The 24,367-nt window shown below is 40.1% G+C and overlaps 1 protein-coding gene across 1 annotated transcript in view; it reads right to left on the reverse strand.

The window, feature by feature from the left end:
* dock1 (dedicator of cytokinesis 1) overlaps nt 1–24,367 on the reverse strand; it is a 575,757-nt gene that overhangs the window by 373,816 nt on the left and 177,574 nt on the right. The window contains exons 27-28 of the mRNA XM_043713153.1: nt 22,335–22,405; nt 20,080–20,186 (exon numbers count right to left, since the gene is read on the reverse strand). Coding sequence (XP_043569088.1) covers nt 20,080–20,186; nt 22,335–22,405 — 178 coding nt within the window. The remainder of the gene's footprint in view (nt 1–20,079; nt 20,187–22,334; nt 22,406–24,367) is intronic.

The following is a 24,367-nucleotide window of genomic DNA, read 5'->3' on the forward strand; positions in this document are numbered from 1 at the left end:
TGAACACAGCCCAGGTCCATCACAGCCTCTTCTCCACTGACTTCATCTATACTTCATTTTGCATCGGAAAAGCAACCAACACCAAAGACCCCTCTACTCCAGTTATATTCTCTTCCACCGCTTTCCATCAGGCAGAAGGTATATAATCTGAAAATACATACAAACAGATTCAAGAACAGCTTCTTCCCCACTGTTACCAAACATTTGAATGGACCTCTTAAATGTTAACACTAATCTCCCTCTGCACCATCTCAGCAGCTGTAACACTGTATCCTGTTCTGCAACCCTGATGCATTTGTGCAATATGATCTGCCGACAAAGCACATAACACTTTTCATTGTACCTCAGGTAATGGATCAATTTTTTTTTTAAAAGCGTTCCCTTTGCCTTGAGGTGAGACAAGATATTCTAAAAATAGGGATAGAGAAGTCACAATAAACACCCAGTTTGTTATGGGATCAAAATGCCACCAGGAATAGAAACTGAAAAGAAATCTACTGAAATACTAAATGTTAGTATTAACACTTCACAGCATCTCAGGAAAAAAAAAGGCAACTGCTTCCTGAGAAGCAGAGACAAAGATGATACTGCTGTATAGAAGCAGAAAAGGACTGTTTTTCACAAACAACTAAGCAGGATGCTGCTTCTTCCAAAAAAATACAAAACATGGACGGACATAGACTAATGAGCCAAGGAAGATTGGTACCTGGTAATCAGCTACAGGGTTCCTCGCTTCCATTTAACCTGATGCCAGGAGACTTATTTGGTTCTGGAATCAAGGTTGAAAACACTCAGCGTCATTCTGTCGCTTCTGGATACCACTGCTAAGTCTGTTCTGCTGGTGGAACTGTAGCTGTTGCTTGACTGGTCTGAGAAAAAGCTCTCAATTTCAAAATAAGTCCTCAGATATGAGTGAGGAAGATTTTACATGGTCAATGTAGCATGGTGTGTCATTGTTGTTTCCAGTGTCATTTTTCAAAATGTGTTAAAGGAAGAACTACTGGAAATAAGTAATTATGTTTAGCTTTTATTTGATGGGAAAAGCAAGTTAAGAATAATAAATACTAACCGTCTTTCTCTCTCTCTGGACTCGCATTCCACCTACTACTTACTCCTTTACCCATCCCATCTTGACTTCAGCATATATACCACCTTTGCCTACCTACAATCAGTTCCGAAGAGGAGTCACTGAACCCGAAACATTAACACTGCTTTCTCTCCACAGATATTGCCAGACTAGCTGAGTTTCTTCAGAAATTTATGTTTTTACTAATAGTTCATGAATTTTACATATGCATTTGGAAAGCATACTTTATTCAGCTTGCACATTTAATATCCTCACTTACAGGGAAGTATGTTGTTCCGTTTAGATAGCAGATGATGATCAAGTTTCTTGCTGTCCCAGTCTACTTCACTGTGATGCTGACTTGCTGCATATGCTTCCCAATTTTTAAATAGGCCAACACACTTCTTAGCACACTCTCTGTTAAATCAACGCTTGTTTACAGTTGTATAATTCCTAGGTTGCATACATCTTTTAGGCACAAATGTTCACAGTCCAGAGGTTGCTGAAGGACCACCCCTCCCCACTCATCAAAAGATGACCTGATACCCTCTGCAATAAAAAGTGCCCTGAACGCTGAGGCCTCCTCGGACCATATCTTCAGGGTACTTCAGTCAAAGGGGCCTCTGACTATCCAAGAGAGAATGCACTGACAACATACATACTAAAAGATCTAATCTTCACTCTCTGGGTTCCAGACACCAGGAATGCCAAAACCTGATTTCAATGGAGACAGCTGGCATATAACTGGATAGATGCCTCTGGGTACTGTGAATTTACAAATTAAGGAGCTATCCAAATCTCACACCTGCAAAAATTAGCAATGCCGAATTAATTAGCAGAATCTGGAAGATTTCTTCTGGCATTTGGGACACAGCCGAGACATTTTCTCTCATAGCAAAAATCAGAACCCAAGTGACTAATTCCATTTTAAACCAAATGTAATAGTTCAGACTGGCTAGCTTTATTTGAATTAATTTACACTGGAATAGGAATACCTTAATCTTGTTTCAATTTGGTATTTCATACGATTAGAACGTATAAAGTTAATATGAGTTAGCACCATAGACTGTGGTATATGAACCAAATTGAATCCTCAGACAGACTGATTAGATATGCATCTCTTCCCTCTGCCTCATTGGTATTATTCCCACATTTATTCCAAGGGCAGGCATTTTTCCCTTGTGCCCTGCTGAATGCTCAATGGTAATATTAATCAATTGAGCCAAGAACAAGTAACAAAGGGCAACTTTTTTTTATTTAAACTATTTTTCTCAAACTGTTCATATATGTTATTACACACCTCTGGAGCAGGCAGGATTTGAACCCGTGCATCATGGTTAAGGATTAGGGAGACTACCACTAATCCTACACGAGGACCACGAAGGGCTGCTTAAATGCTCCCTCTGATTAAAATCTTAAGGATCTAATCGACAAGACGCATAGGCTCATAGAGTCATAGAGATGTACAGCGTGGAAACAGACCCTGCGGTCCAACCAGTCCATGCCAACCAGATATTCCAACCCAATCTAGTCCCACCTGCCAGCACCCGGCCCATATCCCTCCAAACCCTTCCTATTCATATACCCATCCAAATGCCTCTTAAATGTTGCAATTGTACCAGCCTCCACCACTTCCTCTGGCAGCTCATTCCATACACCTGGGGTGGCACGGTGACTTAGCAGTTAGCACTGCTGCTTCACAGCACCAGGGTCCCAGGTTCAATTCCGGCCCCAGGTGACTGTCTCTGTAGAGTTTGCACATTCTCCCAGTGTCTGCATGGGTTTCCTCCGGGTGCTCCGGTTTCCTCCCACAGTCCAAAGATGCGCAGGTCAGGTGAATTGGCCATGCTAAATTACCCATAGTGTTAGGTGCTTAAGTCAGAGGGAAATGGGTCCCGGTGGGTTGGTTTTCAGAAGGTCGGTGTGGACTGGTTGGGCCAAAGGGCCTGTTTCCACACTGTAGGGAATCTAATCTATGCCCTCTAGTTCTGGACTCCCCCACCCCAGGGAAAAGACTTTGCCTATTTACCCTATCCATGCCCCTCAATTTTGTAAGCCTGTATAAGGTCACCCCTCAGCCTCCGATACTCCAGGGAAAATAGCCCCCGTCTGTTCAGCCTCTCCCTATAGCTCAAGTCCTCCAACCCTGGCAACATCCTTGTAAATCTTTTCTGAACCTTTTCAGTTTCACATCTTTCCAATAGGAAGGAGACCAGAATTGCATGCAATATTCCAACAGTGACTTAACCAATGTCCTGCAGCCACAACATGACCTCCCAACTCCTAAACTCAATACTCTGACCAATAAAAGAAAGCATACCAAATGCCTTCTTCACTATCCTATCCACCTGCAACTCCACTTTCAAGGAGCTATGAACCTGCACTCCAAGGTCTCTTTGTTCAGCAACACTCCCTAGGACCTTAACATTAAGTGTATAAGTCCTGCTAAGATTTGCTTTCCCAAAATGCAGCACCTTGCATTTATCTGAATTAAACTCTATCTGCCAGTTCTCAGCCCATTGGCCCATCTGATCAGGATCCCGTTGTAATCTGAGATAACCTCCTTTGCTGTCCACTACATGTCCAATTTTGGTGTCATCTGCAAATTTACTAACTATACCTATTATGCTCACATCCAAATCATTTATATAAATGATGAAAAGTAGTGGAACCAGCACTGATCCTTGTTGGACACCTTTCATGTCTAAACAAATTTCTCACATGTAAGCTGTTCCTCCAAGATGTTCAAAAGTTCTGATATTCTTTGCTATTAGGTAATTATCTTACTGTGTTTTCACCAGTCCCAGCTCTGTTGGTTGCTATATAGTCTTTGAGCCAGAGAGTCTAACTTCCACTCCAGAGACCAGAGTTCAAAAATAAAGGTTGACAATCCTAGGTTTCTTTCACTCTCAGCGGGATGTTAAACATCACACAGCTCTATCTTGTGGAATAGTTCAGACTTGGAAGTTCTCCCTGGTTTTCTGGCTAACAAAGTCAACATCACTAAAATAGTTTATTCAGCACTATCACATTCCTGTTTGTAGGTGTTCACAGCATGCTAATTAGTTGAACATTCCCTCCATTATCCAATTTATGAAATTGCAACAAATATTCAACTGGCTATAATGTGGGATATCCCAAATTTATGAAAGGTCACTATAGTAAACATTTTATTAAATGACACTTATGGGACCAGGAGTGCACTGATGGATCAAATATTCCAGTTGATCAAGAGGCCCACATAATGTACAAACACACAATTAAATAATAGAAATGTAATGCAGAGGTATATACATCACTTTATTGACAGCATAAGTCACCTAAAAAAAATGAAACTCTGCCTTAAATAAAACTTTAGTGGACAGCCTTCACACTCTCACCTCACACTCTAAGCTGAGTACTCTAGCATTGTGGAGATTGCTATAATATAGTAAACCTCCAGTATTTGAGGTATATAATTTTTGCTTGTTTATCAAGAATCCAATTTCGTAAGCTGCCATTTAAAACAAAGTTTGTTGTGCTTAAATACAAATCTTTCCTCCTTTTATTTTAACACCATGAGTCCTCAGACTCCAGATATCCAAGTTACCTTGGCTTTCAGTTACAGACATACGAACTTTGCGACAAAAATCCTAAAAGGGTACCCCAGCATCAGCATCATAGTCTGTAAAAGAGCAGTTGCAAAGCTGGTCATATAGCTTCAGGAGTCTGGTGTCAGACATTCAAGTAGCATGTCCTGTCCAATGGAGTTGGTTTTGAGTGATTTGATAGAGATACTGAGCACGTGAATGCTGGGTTGCCTGTCTTGCCAGCCGATTTGGAGAACCTTGCAAAGGTATCAGTGAGACTTCTCAACTGTTTTGAAGTGCCTACTGTGCACTGTCCAAATCTCCAAAGCACATAGGAGCATTGACTAAATGGCCTTCTTAATTAAACAAGCAAAAAACTAAGATTTGTTTTGAACCAGCTCCCATCGGATAATAACTTGCCTCATCAAATAAGATGAATGGTGAGATCCTGGAAAATGTATGTCATTTTATATATCTTGAAAGCTTTACCTCAAGGAAGTTAGACATAAATGACAAAATTTGACATAAGTTCCGATATGCCAGCTCAGTCAGCAGCCAACTTAGAAAATAATATTTGAGGATCAGGATGTTAAACCCAAAACTAAGGTTGCAGTTTACCAGGAAGTGGCGATAGTGTTAAAATTTAAGCATAATGTTGGAGTCACAGTACAAAATGACATGATGAAAGACAAATGCTGTGCAAGTTGGTCAAGAGAAGCAAACAAGATAGATCAGAGTTGCCATCAATTAATCTTATGCCACAGTGGCTGTTGAGTGGAGACATATGAAATAGAGACAGTCCAACGTACCAGTAAACATAAAAATCATTCATGAGGAAAAAAATGACAAAAACTTTTCCAAGTTTGAATCTGCAAATAATCAAACAAACCATATAAAGTTTTTCAGAAGACCACCTTTTCATTGGCACAAAAGATCATTTGAATTATTCAACAACAATCTGCGCCAATTGTGACTCAGTTAGTAAAGTTCAGCCCCTTGAGTTATAAGGTTCTGGTTCAAGTCCCATTCCAGGACTCTCATGCAAAACCCAAAGCTGACAATCCAGTGCTACTGAGGGAGCACTAAAGACCCATCTACTTGCTTGGTTAGACATAAAGGTCCTAAGTCAGTACTTCAAAGAAGAGGAGAGGTTTACAGGCTGTTCTGCTGTAACGCGTTCTCTGCGAACCCACGCTACAGAAAATTGTGCTATGGAAAATCACACTGTACAAGATCGCTATAGAAAATCATTATCCCCATTCAGTAGAAAGTTCACATTATCCAAACAGCGTCCACAATTCGTCAATTGAGTTATATCCAATTGATGTTATTGAAACATGTGTTATACCAGAACAACCTTTACTGGTAATCTCAGTGATCCCCTTAATCAACATTACAAAAATATTATTTCAATATGTTTGTAGGTATTTTTATATGCATATTGGCTCCCACATTTTACAACACAACAGCAACCAAACTTCAAAGTACTTCACTGCTCATAAAATGCTTGGAGACATTCAGGAGTCTTGAAAGTACTCTGTAAATGCAAGCTTTCCTTTTGAATAGAAAATTGTATTTCTAATATATCTGTGAAATAATTGTCAGGAAACTACCACCGAGGTCTAGCATTTTTAAAAGAACAGAATAATAAACAACAAAATACTGCTTCATTTAAGAAATATTATGGAAATGCAAATTATTAGCTGGGCGCAACATAGCATCTCAGTGTGCAAAAATACCTTTTGTTTAATGTTTGATAGGAAACTATAAATTAGTAGACAAAGAGCAGAAGGAAGGGAGCAAAAGTATACCGGTTCCTCTGAGAAATATAGATAGAGGTAACACAGAAGAGGTCAATGGGTAAAAAGATTTTCAGAGGACATGGGTGCTGTTGTTGGTGGGGAAGTCCTGATGGTGAATAAACAATGAAATCCCATGTCAAAGAACAGATGTTTTTGAGCATAAATGCAGAGCTAAACACCAGACCTTGTAAAAACTTCGCTGCTGAACAAGAATTTCAGCAGATAAGAGGTAGAGTGTGCAAGAGTGAAAGTGGGAGTGCACAAGGGAGACAGAATGAAGTCCTGGGTCTGAATGAGAATGTAAGACATGATGTTTCGGATTTCAAGTGTATAAAGGATAGCGATTAAGGAGGTAATATTGCTTCTTGAGATGTTGATTATGTCCTGCTCTAAAATGGAACTCAAACAAATGAGGAAGAATTAACCACTCTCAGCACAAGTTCTGTCTATCTCAACCTTCATCAACATGCCTGCTACATGCAGTTGAACTAGCATTGATCTTATAATGGCCTTGATAAATCAATAACCTAAATTTTTTTTGTGTTTCAAAGGAATCTTTCCAGGTAAGATTTCCAGGTTTACCCATCGTCTCAAGTATGATGCATGATGATGTCAATTAACAATGATTAGCTATCCCTGTTCATTCCACAGATACAAGACTGAGAATGATTAATAACTTAGCATTATGCATCCTCAAATGTTTGAATAATCTTTATAACAGGACATAGTCAAAAAAAATTTATCTGTTGAGAATTGAATACAAGTAACAAAGAATATAATCTGAGTACATCTATGTCAGCCCATTTTCTTTGACTTGAAAAAGGCATCAAGAGTCAGGTAAAAAGGCACCTTCACATCACACAATTCCTGACGCAGAGTGGAATTTTGTTTCTATACAGTAGTATAAGAGAAGTTTGCATGCAACAAAGCTAACTAGGAACCTATTAAATCAGCTGCAAAACTGAAGCTTGTTAACAGTAATCCAAAAATTGTAATTTTTGCATATATCATTCCACAAATATTGTTACATTAGAACAGGAAGCATGCAAATTTAACTGTGTGGAGTTCTATTACAATACTAATACAATAAAAGGATGCTCTCCTTACATGCGCTTTGAATCAATTCCACTGAAGTGAGTCAGAAAAAGGGACAAATTTGTAAAAATCTGAGCAACATTTACTACCTTAAAATTAGATGATATGCATACTTTAACCAAGATGCAATTTAAGCATCATGGAACATTAAATATTTTCCTCACACCGAACAATAATTTCATGTCCTCCTTCTGAATTTATAACAAACTCCAAAACTCTGATCATTTATATTATAGTGAATGTTTTTGCTATCTAGAACAAATTAGAAGTTAAATGAAATAATTCAACTGCAGTGACAGATAACATACAAGAACATATGAATTAGGAGGAGGAGCAGATCAGTCAGCTGATGGGATTGTTGCCTCAACTCCAATTTCCTGCCTATGTCGATATCATTGAACATACAAACAAGGAACAAGAATAGGCCACATGGCATTTCAAACTTGCTCCACTATTCAATAAGATCATCTGCTCTGATTTTAACCTCAAGTCTACATTCCTGTATACATCCATTAATCTTTCATTTCCTTGCTTATCAAAAATCTACTATCACCTTAAAAAATATTCAAAGTTTCTAGATCCACTGCCTTTTGAAGGAAGGAGTTTCAAAAACACACAAGCATCTCAGATTCTTTTCCTTATTTGTTTTAAATGGGTGGCCATTATTTTTAAACTATGATCCCTAGTTCTAGATTTCCCTAAAAGAGAAAAAATCCTTTCAACATTCATCCAGTCAAGTCACCTCAGGATTTCATGTTTCAATTAAGTCACCTCTCATTTTCTTAAAACTCCAGAAGATACAGGTTTTGGCCTTTCTTTTATAAGGCATTATTTCTTTCTTCATTATAGGCATTAGCCTAGTAAACATTCCCTGAAATGCTTCCAATTCTCAAGGGACAGCATCAACCGCCAGAGGTCATTGTACACATTGGTAGCAATGACATAAGTAGAAAAAGGAATGAGTTTCAACAGAGTGAAATTAGGAAGTTAGGCAAAAGGTTAAAAAGGAGGACCTCAAAAGGTAGTAATATCTGGATTGCTCCTGGTGCCACGTGTGAGTGAGATAAGGAATAGGAGGATAATGAAGTGCAGATGAATTCGGGGCTGAGCAGCTGGTGCAGGGAGCTAGGATTCAGATTTCTGTATCATTGGGTTCAGTTCTGGGGCAGAGGTGACATGCACATGAGGAACGAGTTGCACATGAACTGGAGGGGGACTAATATCCCGGCGGGGAAATTTGGGAGGATTTAAACTAATCTGGCAGAGAGGTGAAACTCCAAATGGTAGTGAGGCAAAAAGAGAAATTTGAAGCGAGTGCAGAAGTTAAAGAGAGCAAGTTAAATAGACAGACAGGCAAGAGCACAACAGGTAATGAGTGAAGACTGATGAATGAAACTACTTATTTCAAAGTAAGAAGCCTGACAGATAAGGCAGATGAACTCAAGGCATCGATGAGAACATTGGACTGGGATATCATAGCTATTCCAGAACCATGGCTGAAGGAGGGACAAGACTGGCAGAGTAAGTGGTAGGGGAAGGTACAATTACAACATTTAAAAAGACATTTGGACAGATTTTTATAGCACCACACTCTTCGACTCTGATCTCCAGCATCTAGAGTCCTCACTTTCTCGTAGTTCATTATGACCTTACTGTGAAACCTCTTCCAAGAATGCCTACCTTGAAGGTCTCTCCTCCGCCCTCTATAAGGATCTCAATGAGTCTCTCTCACACTGCACCCCCCAGGTCGTCATCCTCAGCACCTGCCTGCAGAACGGACTGATCCCACACAGACTTTGGACTATATTCAGACCATCACAATTTGAACCTGACCACGTCAATCAGTACGTACAACAAATCCAAAGCCTCCAGAAACTATTCTCCTTCTGGATCCTCCACTCCACATTTGCAGCAATGTGGATTTCACTAGTTTCCTCATTTCCCCTACTCCCACCTTCTCCCAGATCCAACCTTCCAACTCTGCACCACTCTCTTGAATCATCCATATTCCTTTCCACCTATCCGCTCCATCCTCCTCTCCATCACCCCCCACCTTCCTCCACTTATCGCATTCACAGCTACCTTCCTCCCAGTCTGACCCTCCCTCCCTTTATCTCTCAGCCCCCTTGGGCCACCTCCTCATTCCTGATGAAGGGCTTATGCTCGAAACATCGACTCTCCTGCTCCTCAGATGCTGCCTATGCTTTTTCAGCACCACACTCTTCGACTCTGATCTCCAGCGTCTGCAGTCCTCACTTTCTCCAAGTTGAGGGATAGTAAAGGTTTAGAGGAATGCGGGCCAAATGCAAACAATGGGACTAGCTCAGTTTAGAAAATCTGGTCAACATGGATATGTTGGGCCAAAGGGCCTGTTACCATGCTGTATGTATCTATAACGTAAATACAGTGATCAGTACTGTACACATTATTCCAAAATTGGTCTCACCAATGCCTTGTATAATTGAATCATTAATCCTTTACTCTTGCATTCAATTCCCCTTGCAGTAAAATAGAAGATTCCATTAGATTTTTTGATCACTTGCTATACTTGCATACTAAGTTCTGTGATTTATGTATTAGGACACCAGATCTCTCTGAATCTCAAAGCTCTACAGCTTTTATTTAGATAATAGGTTTCTTTTTTATTTTTTCTGTTAAAATGGTCAATTCTACACATTCCCTCATCATATCACTTGCCAAATTATTGACCACTCACTTAACCTACCTACAACCCTTTATGTGCTTCTTTCGTCATTTTCAAGCTCATGTTCCTACCTATCTTTCTCATCAGTAAATTTAGCTTCCATACTTTTGGTTCCTTTATCCAAATAATTCATGTAAATTGTTAAGGTTGAGGCCCCAGTACCAACGTCACATCTTGCCAGTCTAAAAAAAGACCCACTTATCCCAATTCTCTGCTTCCTGTTAACCAGCCAAACATCTATCCTTGCCAAAATGTTATTCATCAGGTTCTATTTTCCACAATACCTTCTGATGTGGAACTTCGCAAATGCATCCTGGAAATCTAAATACAACACATTCACTGCTTTCCCTTTTACCACAGCACAAATTACGTCTTGAAATAATTCTGATAAATTTGGACAGCATGTTTTGCCTTTGACAAATCCATATTGATTCTGCCCGAATATCCTGACCGGTTATAACATCTTTAACAACAGCTTCTAATGAGTTACACTAGCTATTTTCCAACATAAAGGAATCTTCTCTAAATCTAATGAGTTTTGGAAATAAAAAACAAACACATCAAAACATCAAGACAGAGGTGAGGAAACTTTATTTTCTCTCAGAGGGTTATTGGTCTTTGGAATTCCTTTCTTCAAAAGGCAGCAGACGCAGAATCTTTAAATATTTTTTAAAGAAGAGGTAAATAGACTCTTGATCACCAAGGGGATGAAAGAATATCAGGGATATGCAGGAATATATTTAAGTTCATAAGATATTAGGAGCAGAATTAGGCCATTTGGCCCATCAATTCTGTTCCACCATTTGATTATGCCTAATATGCTCAACCCCATTTTCCTGCCTTCTCTCCAGATCTCTTCAACCCATTACCACTTAAAATCTGTCTAACTCCTCCTTAAATTTACTCATTGTCCCAGCATCCACTGCACTTTGGGGTAGTGAACTCCACAGATTCACAACCCCTTTGGGAGTAGTTTCTCCTCAACTCTGTTTAAAATTTGCTACCCCTTATCCTAAGCCTATGACTTCTCGTCCTAGAATGCCCCACAAGAGAAAGCATCTGCTCCACATCTATTTTATCCATACCTTTTATCATCTCGAATACCTCAATTTAATCTCCCCTCATTCTTCTAATTTCCAGAGAATATAGGCTTAAACTGTTCAATCTCTCTTCATGCAACAAACCCTCATCAGTGGGGTCAATGATTGAACCACCTCTGAACCGTCTCCAATGCCACCACATCTTTCCTCACACAAGGGGACCAAAACTGTGCACAATACTCCAGGTGTGGTCTCACCAATACCTTGTATAGATGTAATTTATACTTCCTTACCTTTGTATTCTATTCCTTTAGCTCTAAAAGCCAACATTTCATTCACTTTCTTTGTTATCTGCTGTACACGCAAACTAGCTTTCTGTGACTCATGAATGAGTATACGTAGGTCCCCCTGCACCACAGCACCCTGAAGTTTCTCCCCATTAAGATAATAGGTCGCCTTCCCATTTCTTCAGCCCAAATGCATGACTACACACTTTTCCATAATAAACTCCATCTTGCCATAATTTGGCCTACTCTCCGAACACATCTCTATCCAATTGTAAGGTTGTTTCCTCATTGTAATCCCACCTATTGTTGTGTCGTCACAAATTTAGCTATAGAGCCTTCTGATCCAAGTCATTAATTTAGACTGTAAATAGCTGGGATCCAAGGACCGAATTCTGTGGCACCCACGAGTTATATCTTGCCATCCAGAAAAAAAAAACATTTATCTTGACTCTCTGTCTTCTGTCCATCAGCCAGTCATCTATTCAGGCTAATAAATTACCCCTATTCCCACATAATCCAACGTGGTGAATTAAGCTTTTGTGCAGCACCTTATCAAATGTCTTCCAAAAGTCCAAATAAATTAAGCCTACAGCATCCCCATTATCGACTTTGCTCATTACAGTTGAGGTTAAGATCAGATCAGCTATATTGTTCATTAGTTGAGCAGGCTGGAAGCGCTGAGCGATCTATTCCTGTTCCTTGTTTGCATATTTATTTTTAGAAAAGTAACTAATGAGACAGATTAATATACTAGGATGAAATCCATCAGGATCTGGAGACTTCTCAACTCACAGCTCTAACAATTTACTCAGTACTTCCTTGGTAATTGTAATTTTCTTGAGTTCCTCTCTTTCTTTCAATTCCTGATTTACAGGAATTTCCAGGGTGTTTCTTGCATCTTTAGTGAAGGCTTATCCAAAATATCTGTTCAATTTGTCTACCAACTCTTCCTTCTCCACTACTAATTTCCCAGCCTCACTTTCTTTATTGGATCAATACTTAGTTAATTTTTCTTTTTAAATATCTTAAGAATCTATCCCTGTTTTTATATTTTTAGCTAACTTTCTCTTGTACTCTGATTTTCCTTCCTTAATCTTTTAGTAATGCTTTTTTTGATTTAATTATTCCTTTCTTTTACCTTCTGCTCACTCTTTTGACCTGCCACCTATCTTTGCACAATATATCTTTGCTTTAGAGTTTAATACTACCTTCGACTTTTTAAAATTAACCGTAGATGACAGGCCCATCCTTTACAATTTTTCTTATTTATAGGAATGCATTAATTCAATTCTTCCTGGAATATCTCCTTAAAAGTTTGCCATTGTATCTCTACTGATCCATCCATTAGTCTAACCTGTCAGCTTACTTCTGCTAGCTCTGCCTCATAACCCCCCCAATTGCCCTTACTTAAATACAAAACAGTCGTTTTGGATCAACACTTCTCTCCCTTAAAAGTCGCCAATCATTATGGTTGGTGCTATCGAGGAATGCTTTCACTATGAGTTCAGTAACCAAAGCCAGATCCAGTATAGCCTTCTCTCTGGTTGGTTCCAAGCTGGTCTAAGAAATTGTCCTGAAAATGTTCAGTCAATTCCTCATCTACACTACTTCATCTGCATCTGATTTTTCCAGTCTTCACGTAGCGTAAAATCTACCATGATAATCGTGAGACCCTTTCACAAGCTCTTGTTGTTTCTACCTTGAAACTCTATCCGACAATATGATATTGTCAGAGGGCCTGGACACTACTCACACAAGTAACCTCTTGCTTTTACCGTTCCTCATCTCTTTCATTCTGCTTCCATAATTTAGTTTTCTGAATTTAGATCAACCTCCATTTTGTCAATACTACCTCTAACTAACACAGCCATTCCTTTCCCTTTTCCTAATCGCCTGTCCTTACTAAAAAAATCACATAGTCTTCAATATTCAAATCCCAATCTAGAGCATTCTGCAGATAAATGTATCTTCTGGCCTGTAGATTACACTTATTCATCTCAATTTGTATTACTAGTTCATCTGCTTTGTTTCAAGTGCTACATGAATTCAAATACAGCGCCTTACATTTTGTTCTTTTATAATATTTGTAACCTCCAGTCTTATCTCCTGATTTGCTCTTTGATTTGAAGTCACAGACATTGACAGGAAGGGAACAATCATTTCCTACATTAAGTCCTTTCACTGTTGCCTTTTCCCCACTCTTTGATTAACCACAAACTTCAAAATTTTGTCCCTTGCCCTCATTCTTAGTTTAAAACTCTTCTCCAGTTTTGCATTCCTCAAAAACAAATCTCAGTACGGTTCAGATGTAGACCATTCTAATGGCACACATACCATTTTCCTCAGTACAGTGGCTAGTGACGCAGGAACTGGAACCAACTAGTCCCATATGAGTCTTTTAGCCATGCATTCAGCTTTATAACATGGATGGCTGTATGTCAATTTGCATGTCGCTCAGGTAATAATCCTGACATTATTCAGAGGTGATCAAGAACTTTTGAGGTTCTACTTCTGAATTGGGCACCTAGTTCCTCACACTAGCTGGCAGAATTGCTGTGCTAGTTCTATCTCTGTCATTGGTACCTGCAAGGATCACTGAAAGCTCATCTCCAGTTCAGACCAGATAATCAGAACCATGGCATCATGTAGCAAACAGACCTGGCTGCAACTCTCACTCTTTCCTGCAACCAACACTGTCCATCCCTCTGACGATCCTGACCCCTACTGATCTACATTCCATTTGGCTCCCCCTGCTGAAATTCCTTCTTGTACCATGGTTCCATTGTCATTTAGTTCATTAATTCCACAGACAAACAAGCTGAGAGAACTGTTTTGTAGAGGAATAAGACAGTTCTATTTTCTGAAAGAAGCAAAAATAGCCTTTAGTAGCGATATACTCTTCTTGTCGGATGTGGGAGTTTAGATGTTCCTGAGGATTATATCTGCAATTAAATGCCACTGGTTGCGAATCCTATCAGATCGAATACATCAGTCGGAAAGACAGTTGGAGGCAATGAGGAATTTACAACAGCAAGGGGATGTGGCAGTTATAGGAAGGGGGAAAATTCGCAGATACAGTCACATAGATGGGTTAACTACAGGAAAGGTAAGAGAGGTCGGCAGCAAGTGCAGGAGGCTATCCCCATTTCAAACAAGAATGCTGTTTTGGAAAATGTAGGGGGTGATGGATTCTCAGGGGAATGTAGCATGAACACCAAGTTTCTGGTTTTGAGAATGGCCGCAATGCAATGAGGAGTACGTCGGGTTCCAAGAGATCAATTACTTAAGGGGATCTCCAGTCAGAGGTACAGACAGACATTTCTGTGGCCATGAGTGAAAAATCAGAATCATGTGTTGCTTCCCTGGTGCCAAAATCAAGGATGTCTCAGAGAGAGTGCAGAATGTTCTCAAGGAGGAAGAGGTGCCAGCCGGAGGTCATTGTACACATCGGAACCAAAAGCATATGAAGGGAAAAGGGCGAGATTCTGAAGGGAGATTATAGAGAGCTAGCAGGAATTTAAAAAGGAGGTCCTCGAGAGTAGTAATATCTGGAATACTCCTGATGCTGCAAGCTAGTGAAGGCAGGAATAGGATGATAGAACAGATGAATATATGGCTGGGGAGCTGGTGTATGGGAAAAGGATTTACATTTTTGAATCAGAAGAAGCTCTTTTGAGGTAGAAGTGATCTGTACAAGAAGGACAGATTGCACCTAAACTGGAAAAGGATTATATACTGGCAGGGAGATTTGCTAGAGCTGCTTGGGAGGATTTAAACTAGTAAATTTGGGGGGTGTGATCCAGGAAGGTAGTGAGGAAAGAGATCAATCTGAGACTAGTACAGTTGAGAACAAAGGCAAGTCAAACAGTCAAGGCAGGCAGGGACAAAACAGAAGAAGGTAGGACTGATAAATTAAACTGCATTTATTTCAATGCAAGAGGCCTAACAGGGAAGGCAGATGAACTCAGGGCATGATTAGGAACATAGGACTGGGAGATCATAGCAATTACAGAAACATGGCTCAAGGATGGACAGGACTGGCAGCTTAATGTTCCAGGATACACGTTACTGGAAGGACAGAAAGGGCGGCACGGTGGCACAGTGGTCAGCACTGCTGCCTCACAGCGCTAGAGACCCGGGTTCAATTCCTGCCTCAGGCGACTGACTGTGTGGAGTTTGCACCAACCGGATGCTCCGGTTTCCTCCCACAGTCCAAAGATGTGCAGGTCAGGTGAATTGGCCATGCTAAATTGCCCGTAGTGTTAGGTTAGGGGTATGGGTGAGTTGCGCTTCGGCGGGGCGGTGTGGACTTGTTGGGCCGAAGGGCCTGTTTCCACACTAAGTAATCTAATCTAAAAAAAAGGAGGCGCTTTTGATAAGGGATAGCATTACAGCTATACGGAGGGAGGATATTCCCGGAAATACACCCAGGTGGAACTGAGAAATCAACCCTCTAATAGTCAGAGGGAAATTGAGATACAAATATCAGACCTCAGTTATTTGTTATGGTAGGGGATTTTAACTTAGCAAACATAGACTGGGACTACCATAGTGTTAAGATTTTAGATGGAGAGGGATTTGTTAAGTGTGCACAAGAAACCTTTCTGCTTCGGTATGTGGCTGTACCTACTACAGAAGGTGTAAAACTTGACCTACTCTTGGGAAATAGGCAGGGAAGGTGACTGAGGTGTCAGCAACAAAAATTCTACGAGTTTTAAAACAGTGATGGAAAAGGATAAACCAGATCTAAAAGTTGAAGTTCTAAATTGGAAAAAGGCCAATTTTGATGGTATTAGGCAAGAATTTTCAAATGCTGATTGGGGACAGATGTTCACAGGTAAAGGGACAGCTGGAAAATGGGAAGCTTCAGAAATGAGACAACTAGAGTCCAGAGAAAGCATATTCCTGTTAGAGTGAAAGGAAAGACTGGTAGTATAGGAAATGCTGGATGACAAGGTTAGCAGCATGGTGGCTCAGTGGTTAGCACTGCTGCCTCACAGCACCAGGGACTCGCGTTCAATTCCCGCCTCGGACAACTGTCTGCGTGAAGTTTGCACATTCTCCCCGTGTCTATGTGGGTTTCCTCACACAGTCCAAAGATCTGCAGGTTAGGTGAACAGGCTAAATTGCCCGTAATGTTAGGTGTAGGGGAATGTGTCTGGGTGGGTTGCTCTTCGGAGGGTCGGTGTGGACTTGTTGGGCCGAAGGGCCTGTTTCCACACTGCCGGGAATCTAATCTAATCAGAAATCAAGGATTTGGTCAAGAAAAAGGAGGAAGCATATGTCAGGTATAAACAGGATAGATCGAATAAATCCTTCGAAGAGTATAAAGGCAATAGGAGTGTACATAAGAGAGAAATCAGGAGGGCAAAAAGGGGACATGACGTTGCATTTTCCTTAATTCTATTTGCCAAAGCTAAGGGTTTTTACAAATACATTAAGGACAAAAGGGTAACTAGGGACAGAATAAGGCCCCTCAAAGATCAGCAAGGCAGCCTTTGTGTGGAGCCGCAGGAGATGGGGAGACACTAAACGAGCATTTTGCATCAGTATTTACTGTTGAAAAGGACATGGAAGATATACAATGTAAGGAAATAGATGGTGACTTCTTGAAAAATGCCCACATTACAGAGGAGGAAGTGCTGGCTGTCTTGAAACGCATAAAAGTGGATAAATCCCCTGGACCTAATCAGGTGTACTCTAGAACTCTGCAGGAAGCTAGAAAAGTGATTGATGGACCTCTTACTGAGATATGTGTCATCGGCAGTCACAGGTGAGGTAGTGGAAAACTGGAGGTTGGATAACGTGACGCCAATGTTTAAGAAAGGTGGTAAGGACAAGCCAGGGAACTATAGACCAGTGAGCCTGTAGTCAGTGGGTAGGCAAGTTGTTGGAGGGAATCCTGAGAGACAGGACATACATGTATTTGGAAAGGCAAGGACTGATTAGGGATAGTCAACATGGGAAATCATGTCTCACAAGCTTGATTGAGTTTTCTGAAGAAGTAACAAAGAGGATTGAGGAGGGCAGAGCGATAGATATGATCTATATGGACTTCAGTATGGCGTTTGACAAGGTTCCCCATGGGAGGCTTGTGAGCAAGGTTAGATCTCAAGGAATACAGAGAGAACTAGCCATTTGGATACAGGACTAGCTCAAAAGTAGAAGACAGAGGGTGGTGATGGAGGGTTGTTTTTCAAACTGGAGGCCTGTGACCAGTGGAGTGCCACAAGGATCGATGCTGGGTCCACTACTTTTCATCATTTATATAAATGATTTGGGTGTGAGCATAATAGATATAGTTAGTAAGTTTGCAGATGACACCAAAATTGGAGGTGTAGTGAACAGTAAAGAAGGTTACATCAGATTACAACAGGATCTTGATCAGATGGACCAATGGGCTGAGAAGTGGCAGATGGAGTTTAATTCAGACAAATGACAGGTGCTGCATTTTGGAAAAGCAAATCTTAGCAGAACTTATACACTTAATGGTAAAGTCCCAGGGAGTGTTGCTGAACAAAGTGACTTTGGAGTGCAGGTTCATAGCTCTTTGAAAGTGGAGTCGCAGGTGGATAGGATAATGAAGAAGGCATTTGGTATGCTTTCTTTTATTGGTCAGAGTACTGAGTACAGGAGTTGGGAGGTCATGTTGCAGCTGTACAGGACAGTGTTAGACCACTGTTAGAATATTGCACGCAATTCTGGTCTCTTTCCTATCTGAAAGACGTTGTGAAACCTGAAAGGGTTCAGAAAAGATTTACAAGGATGTTGCCAGGGTTGGAAGATTTGAGCAATGGGGAGAGGTTGAATAGGCTACGGCTGTTTTCCCTGGAGCTTCGGAGGCGGTGGGTGACCTTATAGAGGTTTGTAAAATCATGAGGAGCATGGACAGGATAAATAAACAAAGTCTTTTCCCTGGGATGGGGGGAGTCCAGAACTAGAGGGCATATATTTAGGGTGAGAGGGCAAAGATAAAAAAAAGACCTAAGGGGCAACTTTTTCACGCAGAGGGTGGCATGTGTATGAAATGAACAGCCAGAGAAAGTGGTGGAGGCTAGTACAATTATAATATTTAAGAGACATTTGGATGGGTATATGTAGAGGAGGGGTTTGGAGGGATACGGGCCAGGTGCTGGCAGGTGGGACAAGATTGGGTTGGGATATCTGGTTGGCATGGACAAGTTGGACCAAAGGGTCTGTTTCTGTGCTGTACATCTCTGTGACTCTATGAATCCATAACTGCAGAGGCAGAACTCCTGTCCTGAGTCCTTGCCTACCTCATCTCATCCTCCAACCCCTTGACCATATTGGAACACCCCACCCTATGAGGTCTGATCGCCTTCTGGTAAAAGAATCCAGGTGCCCCTCCATAAACCTTGAGCTGCAGTTAGTCAAACTGTAAATATTTAGCACAGATATGTTTGCCCTTGATCACAGTAGTATCTTTGAGTTCCAACAAACTGCAGCTTTTAAAAACACCTATATTGCCATTCTTCATGAATTTTTAATTAATTTAGTTACATTACTCATGTGTTTGTTGATTTTTGTATATTATATTAACTTTGCCACAAATGTGTATGCGTATATTAAATTTTAAGAATAAAATAGGCTTTAACCAATTAACAAATACTCACTAAACAGCTAATTCCTCTTCCTGTCGTAAAATATGAATCAACTCCTATCAATCAGCCCTCTGCTTTGTGCTGATGTCACTCTCATTAGCTTTTTCAACTCTTGTTTTCTTTTGGGGGAGGTCATGCCCACTGTGTCACACTCTGTTTTACCTGGTGTCCGTCTGCTCTCTCTCATGAGGTGTTTTATCTGGTGCCTGTGCTTTCCCTCTCTTTCTGTGTTTTATCCATTGCCTGTGCTATCCCTTTCTTGCTGTGTTTTATTTGGTCTTGCGCGTTTTATCTGGTGTCCCCTCTCTCTCAATATTATATCTGCTGACCATTTTCACTCTCTCTCTCTCTCTCTCTCTCGTTAATCAAAAACTAATCTACCAATGCCTTGAAAATATTCAGTGACCCAGTCTCTATTCTGGGGAAAAAAAAAAGAGTTTCACTGACTCAGGACACTTGAGGGGAAAACATTTATCATCACCTCTGACTTGACGATCTTGATGATAAAAAGATATTTCCCGTCATGAGAGAGACTAGAACTTGGGAGCATAGTTTAAACAAAAAGGATAAATAATTTAAGTCAGAGTCCCATTCAGGACCTTACATACTGCACATGGTTAATGCACTCTTCAGCTCTGGAGTTTCTTGACTTTTTAAAAAAAGAAATCCAGTGATGGGACTCTAAGCTGTTTACAGGCACACAAACATTTTCCTCGAGCTTAATTCTGCAGAAAACTGAAGAAACTGTGATGCCATATATTGCTTTTTAAAGTTAATTTAATTAGCTCAACCCTAATTTCCTTCAAATCAACATAGTACCAGCATAATTCAAAATTTGAAAGATACCTTAGCAGGATAAAAATGCCACTTTAATTGCTAGAAAATCTTACTCACCATGCTGTGTGAAGAGGTCACTGTGCACTATTTCTATCAAACAGTACAGCTTCTGAAGCACAAGTCTGCCTGATGGAACTTTGTGGATAAAATCTGTAAATAGTTTACTGTACAAAAAAAAGCAATCATACAAGCCGCAATTAAATTATGACCAAATTTAGGCTGTAAGTATACTATCAAAGAATACTTAATATTTTAAAATCTCTATGAGGTTGACCACAAGAATGTCATATCAATCATGTAATTTATAAAAAAATTCCAACACTACCTGACTACGCAGTGAAAACAACAACATAATTTTGTGATATGGCATTACTGGATTATAATTCTTATAACTCAATATTTAAAACTAAATGTTTGAAACACATATTCATATTTTTATAGTTAAAATATTTAAGGATGCTTTAGTTTTTTAAATCTGGCTTTTTGAAGTCTATGCATGGATACCAAAACACAAAGCACATTGTTAAGAGTTTAAGTTTCAAACAAACGATTTTAAAAACATGCAATCTTCATAAACTTTTCAAAGCTTGACAATTATTTTCTTTGCCCATTTGAAAAATTAGCAATTGCTATCTCAGCTGACAAGTACCATAATAAACACCTCACCATAAAAGATAAATTCCATGGAGGTCTATTTACAAATCTTCTGTGGGATTAGTAGAATGGGCAATATTGAAAATACACATTACAACAGAACATGGGTTAAAAATGGACCTACATTATTTTTACATTAGCTGTTATTTATGACCTGCCCATGTTAGTTCTGTTGGAGGCAGGAAACAAAATGTAGTGCCCTCATTTACATGACTATACAATAAGTGAAGTATCTGCCAGCCAGGTGATTGTTTTGCACCTTGTTGAATGCAGAGACAATATACAGCTTAACCAGTTTCCCTTAACAGCAGATTTCTTAGAAGGTAACTACATCAAATTAAAGCTATTTAAAACCCAGTTTTGTGGGGGGGGGGGGAAGCAGGGAAGGAGTAGGAGGAGGAGAGACAGACAGACAAGAAAGGAGGGGGAGTAGGAGATCCTGAGAAATAATCCACAGAAGGGAGGTGGTGACGAGGGAGATGAATTCATGCTGTAGAAAACCTAACAGAAAAGCCCAAAAAGTCTAATTAATTTGAGATGGTCAATGTTGGTGAATGCATTTCCACATGGCATCTCCCACTCCATTTCATTAGTCCCTTATTGTTCAATACACTACGCCATTATGTTTGACTAGTGCTACTACTTGGCGCACATAAGGCACTCAACATTATACCCTCCTACTACATTGAGGGTAGTTTGTAAATTCCTTTCTCAAGATGGTCAGTCATGATTAGATTCCCTACAGTGTGGAAACAGGCCCATTGGTCCAACAAGTCCACACCGACCCTACGAAGAGCAACTCACCCAGACCCATTCCCCTACTCCTAACACTATGAGCAATTTAGCATGGCCAATTCACCAAACTGCACATCTTTGGACTGTGGGAGGAAACCGGAACACCCGGAGGGGGGGGCCACGCAGACACGGGGAGAATGTACAAACTCCACACAGACAGTTGCCCGAGGCGGGAGTTGAACCTGGGTCCCTGGCGCTGTGAGGCAGCAGTGCTAACCACTGAGCCACCGTGTCGCCCAATGAAAGCCATTGAAACTGTTTATCAACACAGTACATGGTCAGGAGACCAATTATCTTCCATAGTACACCCTCAAGCAACACTACAGATCCAAGTGTCATGTCACATCAGTCAGACAGTTTGACCATTGAAAAGACAACTTGTCTTTGTATTAAAAGAATCAATATTGCAATGCTAGCAAAATCTGCAATACTTCTACCCAAGTCAAATCTAATCAGATAATGACTCCCATTTCTATTTTCAGGAAGAGAAGCCAGAAACTTGAAAGGCTTCATGATAGGAAATCAGGTGGGGCAACAACTCAGAAGAGTTTGCCAATCTATGAAATGGGTAGCAGAAAATATTTATTTTTGGATGGCACCTTGGATGCCCTGCTGCAATAAGCACAGTAAAGGAATGGTTTGACAGATGCGGCAGACTGAGTAATTCAAAATCTGGACCAGCTAGGTGCAGAAACTGCAAGTCACAAATGAATTGTAAAATTGCAAACTGGTTCACTAATTGACTCTGAGTGGACAAACTCTAAAACATAACTTATAATTCCAAACAATCAGATTTGTTTTGCATTCAACAAGAGAAGCCTACTTAAGTACTTAGAAATGCATTAAGGCAACTCAGTTCTTACCTAAGTTCCTTGGGATCAAATACCAATTTCACATCATTGACAATTGTTGGCAGGTATTTCAAAGCTGCTCCCTATAAACATCATAGATAAGATACACTTAGTTTGGAACAGAAATTGACAGCCCTCAATCCCATTTTTGTGGATGGCTTTTATTTTGACATGACAATTTAAACAATTTTTTTTTGAAGTATTACTGAAAAGTTCCTGAAAAATCACAGTTACATGATCTCTGTTATTTCAGTGCAAAGACATTATTGACAGCTTAAAAATAAAAATCAGACTTCGAAACATTGCATCTAAGAAAAAGGGTTGCCCACTGATGATAAAAGTGTTGATGCAGTATTGAGCCAAATGTCTGAAACACTGAAAATAACTGTTTATTCATTTGTTGATGTGGAAATCATTGGTTGGATCATCATTTATTATACATAAGTAATTGCTCTCACGAATCCAATGGCAATCTGCATTCTTGAAATGGCTGCAGTCCATTTGGTGTAGATATATTGCGCTATTAGGAAATCAGTTTCAGGACTTTTGCCCCAGCGACAGTGAAGGATTAGTGATATAGTCCCATGTCAGGATGGTGCATGGCGTAGAGAGGAATTTGCAGGTGGTGATACACCACTTGCTCCTGTCCTTGTCTTTCAAGGTGGTAGAGATCATTGGTTTGGAAGCTGCTCTCTTAGGTACCTTGATGAATTTTTTGACATGCGTTTTGTAGATGATATGTACTGCTGTCAGTATGCATCGATGGTGAAAGGAATGAAGATTGAATCAGAAAGCAACCTCGTGGTATTTGCTTTGTCATGGATGGTGTCAAGTTTCTCAGGTATTGCTGGAGCTGTACACATCCAGGAAACAGGAAGTATTCCAACTGCGAGCTGTAAACATTGGACAGGCTTTGGGGAGTCACTCATCATAAAATGCCGAGCTTCTGAAGCAGCAATTGAAGCCCAAGTATATATTTCTCAAGTCTAGTTTCATTTACTGTCAATGCTAAATCAGCATTGATTGATACTGGAGGATTCAGCAATGGTAAAGCCATTGAATGTCAAAGGGCCATTAGTTGGACTCTTTCTTGCTAGATGTCATTATTGCCACATGGTGTGAATATTATTTCCCACTTACAAGCTCATTCTTGAACATTATCTAAATCTTCCTATATTTGCACACAGGCTGTTTCAATGAGAGAGAAATCAGGAATTGTTTTGAACGATTCGTCAGTGAACATTCCTACTTCATTTCTTATGAAAAAGGGAAGGTCATTGACGAAGTAGCTGATGATGGGTGAGCATATAATATGAGCCTGAGAAAATCCTGCAGCGATGTCCTACAGTTGAGATGATGAACCTCTGACAACCACAACTATCTTCTCTTTTGCCAGGTATGACTCTGACCCCGTATAATCATCTTCATGACTCCTTTGCACTCCTTAATGCCACACTTAGTCAAATGTTGCCTTGATGTCAAGAACAATCACCCCCACTCCCCAACTCCTGCTAAATTTAGCTCTTCTGTCCATGTTTGGAACAAACTGTAATGAGGTCACGAGCTGAATGAGCCTATTGGAACCCAAAATGAGTGTCAGTGAGCTTGTTATTATTAAGGAATTGTCATTTGATAGTACTCTTGATGATACCTTTCATCATTTTGATAATGATTGTGAGTAAACTAATAGGGTGGTAATTAACCAGATTAGATTTGCCCTTCATTTTGTTCAACGTTTTCCACAATGCTGTAGATTACAATACACAACTTGCCCTAGGGTGCAGCAAACGCTGGAGCAGAAGCTTCAGTATTACATTGTCACAGTCCTTAAACTTTGCAGTAGTAGCCAGTACCATCATCTTTTTCTTGATATCAGAGGGAGTGAATGAAATTGGCTGAAGGCTTACAAATATGTCAGCTTCACATTTTGCACTAGCATGCTGGAGTCTTTCATCACTGAAAATGGGGATAATTGTGAAGTTTCTTCCTTGACTGAATTATTTAGAGGCTGAACAAACTAGTCTTCACCAGACCAGACAAGATCA

The sequence above is a fragment of the Chiloscyllium plagiosum genome, chromosome 22 (genome assembly GCF_004010195.1).
Source record: "Chiloscyllium plagiosum isolate BGI_BamShark_2017 chromosome 22, ASM401019v2, whole genome shotgun sequence".
NCBI lineage: Eukaryota > Metazoa > Chordata > Chondrichthyes > Orectolobiformes > Hemiscylliidae > Chiloscyllium > Chiloscyllium plagiosum.